A 12031-nucleotide genomic window follows, 5' to 3' on the forward strand; every position below is an offset into this window, starting at 1 on the left:
GCTTTCTTCAAATTTATGATTTGTTTTTTAAATTCACGCAACTTAATAAAATTAGTGAACTTTTTTAGATTCGCGAACTGTTTTAAAGTCACAAAAAATACTTTAAAACACTGGCAACCGTTTTTTTTCAGTGAACAACGCAGCACAAAAAAGAAATCAGAGCAAAAAAAGCGAACCAATTAATAGAAACAAAAGGACAAGCGAGGCTGGGACACGAGCGAGTTACCGACCATCGGCCTGTGTTGGGCCAGGCCTTGTCGGCCTGCGCGTGAGCGCCACGGAAGGTAAGTGGCGCTACAGGCGTCAAATAGGTGGTATGTTCTACGGGCCTGATTTTCTGCTCTGCCACACTCTTCATTTGGGCCGATATAAGGTCTAGCGAGAAGGTGGCGTCGGCGGGCCGGAGGTCGTTGTAGTGCCTGTGCGACAAATAGATGCGCACCGCGCGTCTCCCAAACAGTTCTGCCTGACGCGGACGCGGATTTACAGACCAACCCCTCCACTTCCCATTTCGTATCAAACCAAGTCCACCTCTATCTCGCCGTCGCCTCCCCGCTCCTTTGCTTCCGCCCGGCCGTTTCTCTAGGGTTTAACGCCATGGACGTCGAGGACGAGCTCCCGACCGCCCCCGCGCCCGCGGACGGCGGAGAGTCCTCGCACGCGCTGGTGTCCGGGGACCAGTTGGACGTGGAGGCGTACGCGGCGCAGTACTCGGGGCGCACGCGCGTGGGGCGGCTCCTCTTCATCGCGGAGAAGTGCGGGTCGGAGCAGATGCGGCTGGATGCGCTCCGGCTGGCCTACGACTGGGCCCTCAAGGGCGAGGACACGGCCCTCCACCGCGACGTCTCCGCCAAGATCGCCGGCCGCCTTGGGCCCCGCTACACCGCCGACCAGCCCTGGTCCGACGCCGTCGAGCGCCGCGCCCTGCTGCGCAAGGATAAGCTTGACAGCGAGCTCAATGTCTACAGGGTACCGGAACCCTAAACTTCGCTCCCTTTTTGTTTGTTTTAGGATTGTATATGGTCGCCATTTCTGCTTGACGCAATGAGCGACGCATTGGCGTGTGTTCTGAAATCACTCTACCTGCAGACCAATCTGATCAAAGAGAGTATCCGGATGGGCTACAATGACCTTGGTGATTTCCACTATGCTCAAGGCCACCTTTCAGACGCCTTCAAGAGCTATATCAGGACCCGCGATTACTGCACTACCTCGAAGCATGTTGTTCAGATGTGCTTGAATGTCATACTTGTTAGCATTGAGCTGGGGCAGTTTATGCACGTGTCAAATTATGTCATCAAGGCGGAGCAGACCCCAGACGATTTGGATCGTATTACTGCCGCCAAGTTGCGAGCTGCTGCTGGATTAGCCTACATGGAAACAAACAAGTACAAACTTGCTGCCCGGAAGGTTAGTGCACTAGAATCTCCTTTACTTGTTATTGTTTCTATCCTAGTATTTCGTGTTGCTACATCTGTTTATCAGGGATTCATGAAGCATGCACATTTAATCTGTTGGAACTTTGAACTGTTCCACTACATTGGCTCGAATAGCTGGTGTGTTTTAAAATTGCAACCGTTGTGCTATTGGAGATTTCGGCAGTGATATTATTGTAAGCTGTGGTTTATTAGAAGTAAGGAAATGAAACAAGTAAAGGGATCCCCTAACTTTATTAGTATAGGGTACATTGCTATGTTTGTCAGTTTGTTTACTCCCTTTTCAGGAAATCTGGATAATTTGTACAAAACTGAGTAAATATGTATTCCTTTGTCCTTTTCTCACGACAAAACTCATTATGCTATAGATATATCAATTTCTATTTCGGGCTGGACATAAAGCCCAATAATTGGTATCTACCAACTTTTTCTTTTGTGAAGAACCACATAACAAATATGCCATTTTTTATGGTTCAGTTAGTTATTTCATATTCACACTTGATAATAGTAATAGAACTGTTAAGTTGACTGCGGGAATTAAAAGTGTGCCCCCTTCTGAAGTTTATAGAGACAGGATCAGAGCTAAGGAGCAACTATTCTGAAGTTATAGCTCCACACGATGTTGCTGTCTATGGTGCACTATGCGCGCTTGCTTCTTTTGATCGCTCAGAGCTGAAGGTTCATCTTTGCCTGAACTATTTTTTCCCTTCACATGGATCTTTTATGTTAATTGTTCTGGCTAAACCAGATTAATTTCCTCATTTGATACAGAGCAAAGTTATTGACAACTACAATTTTTGCAATTTCTTGGAGTTAGTGCCTGAAGTAAGGGAGCTGGTAAATGATTTTTATGCAAGGTACTAGTAGGAATCTAGGATGCAAGTGCTGCAATTAATTTTCTCCCTTAATGCTTTATTGAACTGTATATTTTTCTGCGGGATGAAGTTCTTTTTTAATCTATTGGTCCTATAGCAAAGAGTATTATGAACGATATGGTAGGAGCTCCGGTCTTCTACATAACAGATGGGGATCTTTGGGTGAATTAAGCATATGAAATGTATGGTTGCTTAGTGAGTCTTGTTTTACTTGTTTAGAGGGATCGTGATGTCAGCAGCAGGATAATTTATAGCTCATTCACGTTGTTTTAGTAGTATACAGTTGGTCCAGTATTTCAAACAGGGGAAAGTTTGGTACTCCAAATTTACTCCCAGTTCCTTGTTAGGCCCTGAAAGATTTGAAGGGGTCATTTTGGTCCCCGTTTGCACCTTGCCTTAAAAAAAGTTGTTTGCATCATAGGCAGGTGGTCTAGTTCCACACATTGTGGCATAAAATTTTGCTTAAATTGACGTTTTATCCGGAAAAAGTTTGGCACAAAAATGGAAGTTTGGGGACCCAAAAATAGTTATTTTAGCCTGGAGCTCAAAGCGGCATTATCCAGATGGTAAATTTCTTCCAAATAGATAAGTACCAAGCCACTTCTGGGCATTCCTGTTCTTTGGCGTTTTAAATCTTCAATTATTTATGAAGCCAGTGATATAAATGATGATGTTGTATCTTTTGTTAACATGCTCTGGCCGTTTCTGATTGTCAATTGACTTGTCATCCTATCATTTGTAAGTGATGTGTTTTTTAACTTGAAAGAGAACATACTTAAGTTGTTCATTAGTCAGGTAAAATAAATTTCGAATGATTTTCGGTGAGACATCTCAAAGGCCACGTTCTGGGCGAAGCAGTTGCCTCAGTTAGCTGGGCATGCCGTCGAGCACCCTGTGCATCCATGCTCAAACCCTGTTGCCCACTCTTTACAGTGGATGCCATAACTTTATGGCAGAATTATGAATTAAGAGAGGTCCTGCTGTCATTCCTTCCAATCTAATAAGACAGCAATTGCTCTCTTTGCTTGTCACTTGCACTGATACGATGTGGTCATTGACTGGTGGATAAACTATAAAAACTGAACCAACAAAAACCTGTCACATTTGGTTGTTGTTGTCTAATAAGGAATAGTTTCCTCAGTTGTCTATTTATTCACCTGGATTCTCACATTGTAGCTGGATTCATTATGAGATGTGTTGAACCTTCTACCATATGATGTTGTTTATGCATTTGTGCAGTAGATTAATTCCTTTGTTTTTTACTACGCCGTGCCTTTTTTCTTCATAAACATACATTTTTATTCTTTATACACGTTTTTTATTAACTAATCGCAATTAATACCAGCCGCTATGGGTCATGTCTGGGATATCTTGAGAAGCTGAAGTCAAACCTGCTGCTGGATATGCATCTGCATGGGCATATAGAAACTCTGTACAAGGACATTCGACACAAAGCCATCATACAGTACACTTTCCCATTCATATCTGTTGATCTCAACTTGATGGCTGTTGCCTTCCAGACATCTGTGTCCCTGCTAGAGAAAGAGCTGGCAGCGCTTATCACTGATAACAAAATACAGGTACCTAACAAAGATGCCTTGTATAACATGTATTGCAAGTTTGCAACACCTGCAGGGCTAATTTGCTGATCTTCTCGTTTCTTTAATTTATATGCAGGCTCGTATCGACTCACACAACAAGATTCTATACGCAAGCCACGCCGACCAAAGGAATGGAACTTTCCAGCGTGCACTGCAGACTGGCAATGAGTTTGAGAGAGATGTCAAGTCCATGCTTCTGAGGGCGAACCTTCTCAAGCACGAGTTCAGCCAGAAGGCAGCAGAAAGGAAGGTGTGAAAACAAGTTCTCCTTGGTTCGGGCCATAGGTGCATTGAGCGATTTTAGTGATGATTCGTGCCATAGTCAAGTGTTTCATGTCATGATCGGAATATTCAAGCTAAGATACTAGACAAAGATAATATTACTCCTGCCATGCACGTCTTTTGCGGAGACCATGTGGTTAATTTTGTACTACTTATTACTGGCATTCATTTTGGAGTTTTCGTATAGACTTATTTGGAGTTTGTGTGCTGTCGCTTTTAACAGTTTACTACCGCCGCACTTGCAGTACAAGAAATTAAGAATTGCTGATAGTATGTTCTGACTGGAATCGCTTTGGTTGTGAAACCATTCATTACCACTTGCTTTCGGTGCGGAAAAATAAAACATTTCCTACATGAAGCCATTTCTATAATCTGCACCGACCAGTTTTTGACTTGGCTTTGTGGAATCTCAAAGCTGTACCATGCATGATAACTAATCATTGGGTAAAATTATATAAAGATGGATCTGTTTGGCACACAAATTTAAAAGGCATCCGCGCTGTCAGGCACATGCAGGTGGAAGATTCAAGATATTCCCCCCTTTTCAAATCAAACAACCGAACGAAACAGTCATCGAGTAAACCCCGGGGTGTAATTCGTCATATAGCAGTACTCATATCGTATATACAGCATCTGCGCATCAAAATGACTGTGCGGAAAAGAACAAAGTAATATGGAGGTCCACGAAGTTGCTTGCTCCCATTTCACTTCCCGCAGCTCCATCTGGCGGTCGGCACGCAGCTGAGGTAGTGGCACCACTGGCAGTGCTCGTTGCCGTTCACCCCTCGGAAGAGCATCGCCATCCCAACCGCCAGCCTGCGCAGGACAACAGCAATGCAGCATCAGTCAACCGGAAGTCCAGAGCCCACCTAAACCCAACTCAACAAGAAAGATGTCGTTGCCGCTTTGCTTACCCGACGACGACCAGGACCGAGGCCACGGCGAGCAGAGCCCACTGGTAGGCCAGGAACTTCCGGCCGACGTCCTTGACGGAGGACGGCAGCACGTAGCGCTGCGCCCAGCCGTAGTGCGGGCGCATGAGCAGCACGAAGCCGAGCAGGAACCCCGTGAGGAACCCCCCGATGTGCGCGAAGTTGTCCACGTGCGGCAGGATGCCGATCGCCAGGTTGACCGCGATCACGAACAGCAGCGTCACCAGCGCCGCCGCCTGCACGCATTCCGGCCACGTCGACAGTGTCAGAAACTCGACGGATTTTCAGAACGAAGTACTGCTGGTGCTGCTACCGCTGCAGAATATGTGCAGAATTGGTTGGAGATGCACCCACCTTGTTGGTGTAGATGGTCCAGTTGGTGAAGAGCTCCGAGAGCATGGCTCCGAGGAGCCCGAAGAGCGCACCGGACGCGCCCACGGAGATGTTGTCTCTGATGAACAGGGATGACATCACGCTGCCCCCGACGCCGGACACGAGGTAGATGACGCCGACTCTCACTGCAACCAAATTGACGGGAACAATATCAGTTCAGAATGTTCAGGTAATTGGAGTGTCAGTTCCGGAGATGAACGCGTACCGAATCCGAACTGCTGCTCGAGCCTGAGCCCGACGAGCACGAGGCTGAGCATGTTGGCCAGCAGGTGGACGACGCCGGCGTGGAGCCAGATGCACGTCACGAGTCTCCACCCCTGGTGCTCGTGCACCACCTTGTCCCACACGAGAGCGCCCAACTTCTGCAATCTGAAGACGACAGTATGTACCGCGAGCGTAAGAGATGGCAAATCTCTCGCTGAATCGAAGGAATCGAAGCGGCGAGAGCCGAATTGTTGGGGAGACGAGATCGACGGATCACTCACGTGGCGGAGGAGGGCCCGAGGAGCGGGTTCTGGCTGAGCGGCTGGAAGGCGAAGCGGCGGAGGAACCCCGCGCCGACGCACCTCCTGCCGCCGCGGCCGCCGCGCGCGTGCGCGGGGCAGTTGTTGGCGTACATCGCCACGGCGAACAGGGCGACGTTGGCGGTCACGATGACCGGCACGATCCACGGCACCCACTCCCTCTCCTCCTCGCGCCCCGGCTGCTGCTGCTGCGGCGCCGCCGCCGGCGGGGCCTTCTCCTTCCGGTCCACGTCGCGCCGCGAGCCGGCCATGGCGCCCACGACGTACGACGGGGTAGCGAGCTGTCGCGTGGCGAGCTGCGTTCCTGGAGCAACGGCTCTAATCGGCTGCGGTGTCGTGGAGAGTGGTAACGGCGGCGGGGTAGTGGAAAAGGTGGGAGGCGAGGCGAGGCGGCAGGGTGATAAATGGCGCAGCGGCTGGTGGTGCGTTTGCCTCAGCCGCGTGGGGTGGACGCGGTTTAGCTCTAGCCTAGCACGGCTGCACGGGCGGGGGCGGGTTGGCATGCCGTGGCCTGCTGACAGTGGGTGCTGTGCTGGCCTGACGGTGGAACGTGGTTCTGGCTGTGTGCCGAATCTGGTGCCGGCGCGAGCGCGACGTGGTTCCCGTAGACAGTAAACGGCAGGCAACCTTGTGGCCGAGCCAGTTTTCGTGCCGCGCGACGCCACGAGTTTGGCCGGCCCGCGCGCGAGAGGCCTCGGGCATACGGTGTGCCGTGCCTGCACTCGCCATGTCGGGCAGTCACTATCCCTCCATGAGTTATCACTTGCCCCGACGGGGATGTAAACACTTTTGGAATGAATTGACTGCTCGTCAAATAATGCTAGCTGAATGCCTGTGCATGGCCATGAAAAAAAATATAGAAACATAATGTTTTGTTCTATTTTTGGTCATGTATTGATGACAAATAACATGTCTTTCTCTCTTCTCCCTGCAACCATCACATGTCCTCTAGAGAGTCTATGTCCCCAAAAGTAGAGATTGTGGAATTATGGATGGGCTTTGACCCCATATTTTTGTAGGACAAAGCTAAGCTTTATTGATCATAATATACATGGAGTGGGATACAATTTGGATTATGAGGGTTAGCCAACCACATGTGGCGCCCCGCACCGAGAGATAGTATATGCTTAGCTAAACTATGAGCTTCACCGTTTGAAGAACGACTTTCAAAGACGGAACTACAAATAAAATCCAAAGAACGCAACTTAATTTCTGTTATCACCAAACCATATGATCCCTGGTTGCTGAGCTTGATGTCGTCGACAACCTGCTTGCAGTCCGAAGCGACGATTAGGTTCCCCAGAAGAAGATCATCAGCCAAAGCAAGACCTTCTCTACATGCTATTGCTTCCAAAGTAGGTGGGTCTGTGACCCCGGCTAAGACCAGAGCAGAGCTCCCCAGGTAGTTGCCCCCTGGTCCCAGCATACTGCTGCCGCAGATCCTCGTCGATCGCAAAAGAGCGCTCCGTCCACGTGGATCTTTACAAATCCCGCCGGAGGTGCTTTTGGCCTTGCATGTGCTGCCCTAGTTACCCAAGGGGCTCCCCGTAAATTGATTTGAGGCTTTGCATGAATCAGCTCTAGTTCTCTAATGAACCTGCTCACAAAAAGGGAAGTGGCCTGCTGGCTTTGTGTGATCCCCTCGTGTATAAACTTTCGCCGCGCCGTCCAGATGGACCAAAGGGTGACAGCCACTCGAACAAAGCTGCTATAAGGCAAATATGCCATGAGGGTGAAGATCCACTGTTTCACGTTTGGTTCCTTAGTGGCGATCATCTGGTCTATCGTTTCCCCATCTTCTAACGCCCAGACACATCTTGCCATTGAGCACTCAAGGAGGGAGTGTCTCCAAGAATCTCGGGAGTCAAAGAAACCAGAAGAGCTAGTGGTAGACATATTATGGTGAGCTCGTATATCTTCGGTAGGGAGAGACTGTCTTGCTAATCGCCACAAAAACATTATGATTTTTGCTGGTACCTACACATTCCACAATAGTTTCCATGACTTCTCCTCATTACGCACAATTGAGGGTCCCGCAGCTCCCTCGAGCCAAGCCCCCTTCCAATTCCGTGTCGCCACCATCATCCTATAAGCCGAGCAGACGGTAAACTTGCCATTTCTTTCAAAGTGCCAAGCCCAATAATCCTCAAAGTTGCGGGTGCATATAGGAATTTCTAGGATTGCTACAACGTCCATTGGCATAAAGGTCTGTTCAATTTTTTGCTTGTCCCATGAGGCCATACTTAAGTTGAAGTAATCTAAAGCAAGACTGGGTGGATTTGCAATCTTACTGCCATAAGCTCGGAGCATTTCATCTCTAGGGATCCAGTTGTCCATCCATACATCAATAGAATTCCCATTACCAGTGCATTTTATAAGTCCCAGCTTCAGAATATCTAGTCCTTCTTTGATAGCTCTCCATATTTGACTTGGGCGAGAGCCTAACTCCGCTTGCAATATCGTTGAATCTGGAAAATAAACACTCTTAAGTATCCGGGCACTCAACGAGTTTGGTTGTTGCAAAACCCTCCAGGCCTGTTTTGCTAGCATTGCAAGGTTAAAAAGTTCAAAGTCCTTGAAGCCTAATCCACCCGTCGCCTTTGGTTAAGTCATCGCCTCCCAAGATACCCAACTTGGTTTCCGGTGACCATCTTTGCTGCCCCACCAAAACTTCCTCATTAGCATGTTGAGATGTTCACAAAGTCCCCTCGGAAGTTTAAACAAGACATAGAGAAAACAGGTATAGCTTGCGCCACTGATTTAACCAAAACTTCCTTGCCTGCTGAAGAGAGTGTCTTCTCAATCCACCCTTGAATTTTGCGACATAATCTATCTTTCAAAAACTTGAAAGCTCCATTCTTTGAAGATCCAACATCAGAAGACATACCCAAATATTTCTCATTAAGAGACTCATTAGGAACTTGAAGAGTTTGCTTGACCTCATCTCGAACACTTCCCGGAACACCCTTGCTGAAAAATATTGATGATTTACCATAGTTTATACGTTGTCACGTGGCCTAACAATAGATGTCCAAGACCTGGTTGACCTCATCTGCTCCCACACTATTCGCCTTGAAAAACTGCAGGTTGTCATCTGCAAAAAGAAGATGGTTCACATGCGGCACCGAGGGTGCCACTTGTACTCCATGTAGGTTTGATGACTCGCCTCGAGATTTTAACAGGCACGAAAGGCCCTCTACTGCTAACAAGAACAAGTATGGGGAGATTGGGTCCCCCTGTCTGATACCTTGTGTGTTGGAAATATGCCCTAGAGGCAATAATAAAATGGTATTATTATATTTCCTTGTTCATGATAATTGTATATTGTTCATGCTATAATTGTGTTATCCGGAAATCGTAATACATGTGTGAATATATAGACCACAACATGTCCCTAGTGAGCCTCTAGTTGACTAGCTCGTTGATCAATAGATAGTTACGGTTTCCTGACCATGGACATTGGATGTCATTGATAATGGGATCACATCATTAGGAGAATGATGTGATGGACAAGACCCAATCCTAAGCATAGCGCAAGATCATGTAGTTCGTTTGCTAAAGCTTTTCTAATGTCAAGTATCTTTTCCTTAGACCATGAGATTGTGCAACTCCCGGATACTGTAGGAATACTTTGGGTGTGCCAAACGTCACAACATAACTGGGTGACTATAAAGGTGCACTATGGGTATCTCTGAAAGTGTCTGTTGGGTTGGCACGAATCGAGACTGGGATTTGTCACTCCATATGACGGAGAGGTATCTCTGGGCCCACTCGGTAAGACATCATCATAATGAGCTCAATGTGACTAAGGGTTGGTTATGGGATGATGTGTTACGGAACGAGTAAAGTGACTTGCCGGTAACGAGATTGAACGAGGTATTGGGATACCGACAATCGAATCTCGGGCAAGTAACGTACCGATCGACAAAGGGAATTGTATACGGGATTGCTTGAATCCTCGACATCGTGGTTCATCCGATGAGATCATCGTGGAACATGTGGGAGCCAACATGGGTATCCAGATCCCGCTGTTGGTTATTGGCCGGAGAGTTGTCTCGGTCATGTCTGCATGGTTCCCGAACCCGTAGGGTCTACACACTTAAGGTTCGATGACGCTAGGGTTATTAGGAAGACTTGTATGTGATTACCGAATGTTTTTCGGAGTCCCGGATGAGATCCGGACGTCACGAGGAGTTCCGGAATGGTCCGTAGGTGAAGATTTATATATAGGAAGTTGTCATACGGTCACCGGAAAGGTTCGGGGGCATATCGGTATTGTACCGGGGCCACCGGAGGGGTTCCGGGGGTCCACCGGGAGGGGCCACCTCTCTCGGAGGGCCTCATGGGCCGTAGAGGAAAGGGAACCAGCCCCAAGTGGGCTGGGCGCATCCCCCCTTGGGCCCATGCACCTAGGGTTGGGGGGGAAACCCTAGAGGGGGCCCCCCCCCCTGCTTGGGGGGCAAGCCACCCCCTTGGCCGCCCCCCTCTAGATCTCATCTTGAGGGCGCCGGCCCCCTTCCTCCTTCCCCTATAAATAGAGGGGCAAGGGGAGGGCTGCACACCACATCCAAGGCGCAGCCCCTCCCCTCCCCAACACCTCTCCTCCTCCGTTAAAGCTTGGCGAAACCCTACCGGAGTACTGCTGCTCCACCACCACCACGCCGTCGTGCTGCTGTTGGAGCTCTCTTCCTCAACCTCTCCCTCCTCCTTGCTGGATCAAGGCGCGGGAGACGTCTCCACTCCGTACGTGTGTTGAACGCGGAGGTGCCGTCCGTTCGGCGCTAGGATCACCGGTGATTTGGATCACGTCGAGTACGACTCCATCAACCCCGTTCTCTTGAACGCTTCCGCTCGCGATCTACAAGGGTATGTAGATGCACTCCTCTCCCTCTCGTTGCTAGATGACTCCATAGATTGATCTTGGTGATGCGTAGAAAATTTTAAATTTCTGCTACGATCCCCATCAGTGGCATCATGAGCTAGGTCTATGCGTAGTTTCTATGCACGAGTAGAACACAAGTTGTTGTGGGCGTCGATTTTGTCAATTTACTTGCCGTTGCTAGTCTTATCTTGATTCGGCGACATCGTGGGATGAAGCGGCCCGGACCGACCTTACACGTACGCTTACGTGAGACTGGTTCCACCGACTAGCATGCACTAGTTGCATAAGGTGGCTAGCGGGTGTCTGTCTCTCCAACTTTAGTCGGATCGGATTCGATGAAAAGGGTCCTTATGAAGGGTAAATAGAAATTGGCATATCACGTTGTGGTTTTGGCGTAGGTAAGAAACGTTCTTGCTAGAAACCTATAGCAGCCACGTAAAACTTGCAACAACAATTAGAGGACGTCTAACTTGTTTTTGCAGCATATGCCGTGTGATGTGATATGGCCAAAAGGATGCGATGAATGATATATGTGATGTATGAGATTGACCATGTTCTTGTAATAGGAATCACGACTTGCATGTCGATGAGTATGACAACCGGTAGGAGCCATAGGAGTTGTCTTAATTTATTTATGACCTACGTGTCAACATAAACGTCATGTAATTACTTTACTTTATCGCTAACTGTTAGCCATAGTAGTAGAAATAATAGTTGGCGAGACAACTTCATGAAGACACGATGATGGAGATCATGATGATGGAGGTCATGGTGTCATGCCGGTGACGATGATGATCATGGCGCCCCGAAGATGGAGATCAAAAGGAGCAAAATGATATTGGCCATATCATGTCACTATTTGATTGCATGTGATGTTTATCATGTTTTACATCTTATTTGCTTAGAACGACGGTAGCATAAATAAGATGATCCCTCGCAATAATTTCAAGAAAGTGTTCCCCCTAACTATGCACCGTTACTAAGGCCCGTTGTTCCGAAGCACCACGTGATGATCGGGTGTGATAGGTTCTAACGTTCGCATAAAACGGGTGTAAGCTAGATTTACACACGCAATACACTTAGGTTGACTTGACGAGCCTAGCATG

General features: G+C 48.2%; 2 protein-coding genes across 2 annotated transcripts; one reads left to right on the forward strand and one right to left on the reverse strand.

Moving 5' to 3' along the window:
* The first annotated feature begins 492 nt into the window (after positions 1-492).
* On the forward strand, positions 493-4386 carry LOC125510359 (COP9 signalosome complex subunit 1-like). The gene is made up of 6 exons (XM_048675510.1): positions 493-969; positions 1090-1410; positions 1998-2114; positions 2208-2293; positions 3657-3891; positions 3989-4386. Exons 1-6 carry the CDS (start codon positions 598-600, stop codon positions 4166-4168), a joined length of 1311 nt encoding a protein of 436 aa, XP_048531467.1. The 5' UTR covers positions 493-597; the 3' UTR covers positions 4169-4386.
* A 319-nt stretch (positions 4387-4705) lies between these two features.
* On the reverse strand, positions 4706-6561 carry LOC125510370 (RHOMBOID-like protein 2). Its single transcript, XM_048675521.1, has 5 exons — positions 6005-6561; positions 5725-5888; positions 5481-5644; positions 5109-5362; positions 4706-5010 (listed from the first exon to the last, which is right to left on the reverse strand). The coding sequence occupies exons 1-5, from the start codon at positions 6544-6546 to the stop codon at positions 4899-4901; spliced, it is 1236 nt and encodes a 411-aa protein (XP_048531478.1). The 5' UTR covers positions 6547-6561; the 3' UTR covers positions 4706-4898.
* Between the last annotated feature and the right edge of the window lie 5470 nt (positions 6562-12031).

Source organism: Triticum urartu, chromosome 1, assembly GCF_003073215.2.
Source record: "Triticum urartu cultivar G1812 chromosome 1, Tu2.1, whole genome shotgun sequence".
Taxonomy (NCBI): Eukaryota; Viridiplantae; Streptophyta; class Magnoliopsida; order Poales; family Poaceae; genus Triticum; species Triticum urartu.

Excerpts from the sequence above, each read along its gene's own strand:
- LOC125510359 (XM_048675510.1), top strand. The coding sequence starts at position 598 with ATGGACGTCGAGGACGAGCTCCCGACCGCCCCCGCGCCCGCGGACGGC. Across the intron at positions 2,115-2,207 it reads TTGATCGCTCAGAGCTGAAG|AGCAAAGTTATTGACAACTA; the intron begins GTTCATCTTTGC and ends CATTTGATACAG. Across the intron at positions 2,294-3,656 it reads GTAAATGATTTTTATGCAAG|CCGCTATGGGTCATGTCTGG; the intron begins GTACTAGTAGGA and ends AATTAATACCAG.
- LOC125510370 (XM_048675521.1), bottom strand. The coding sequence starts at position 6,546 with ATGCCAACCCGCCCCCGCCCGTGCAGCCGTGCTAGGCTAGAGCTAAAC. Across the intron at positions 5,889-6,004 it reads CTCGGGCCCTCCTCCGCCAC|ATTGCAGAAGTTGGGCGCTC; the intron begins GTGAGTGATCCG and ends TGTCGTCTTCAG. Across the intron at positions 5,011-5,108 it reads TCGGTCCTGGTCGTCGTCGG|GCTGGCGGTTGGGATGGCGA; the intron begins GTAAGCAAAGCG and ends TGTCCTGCGCAG.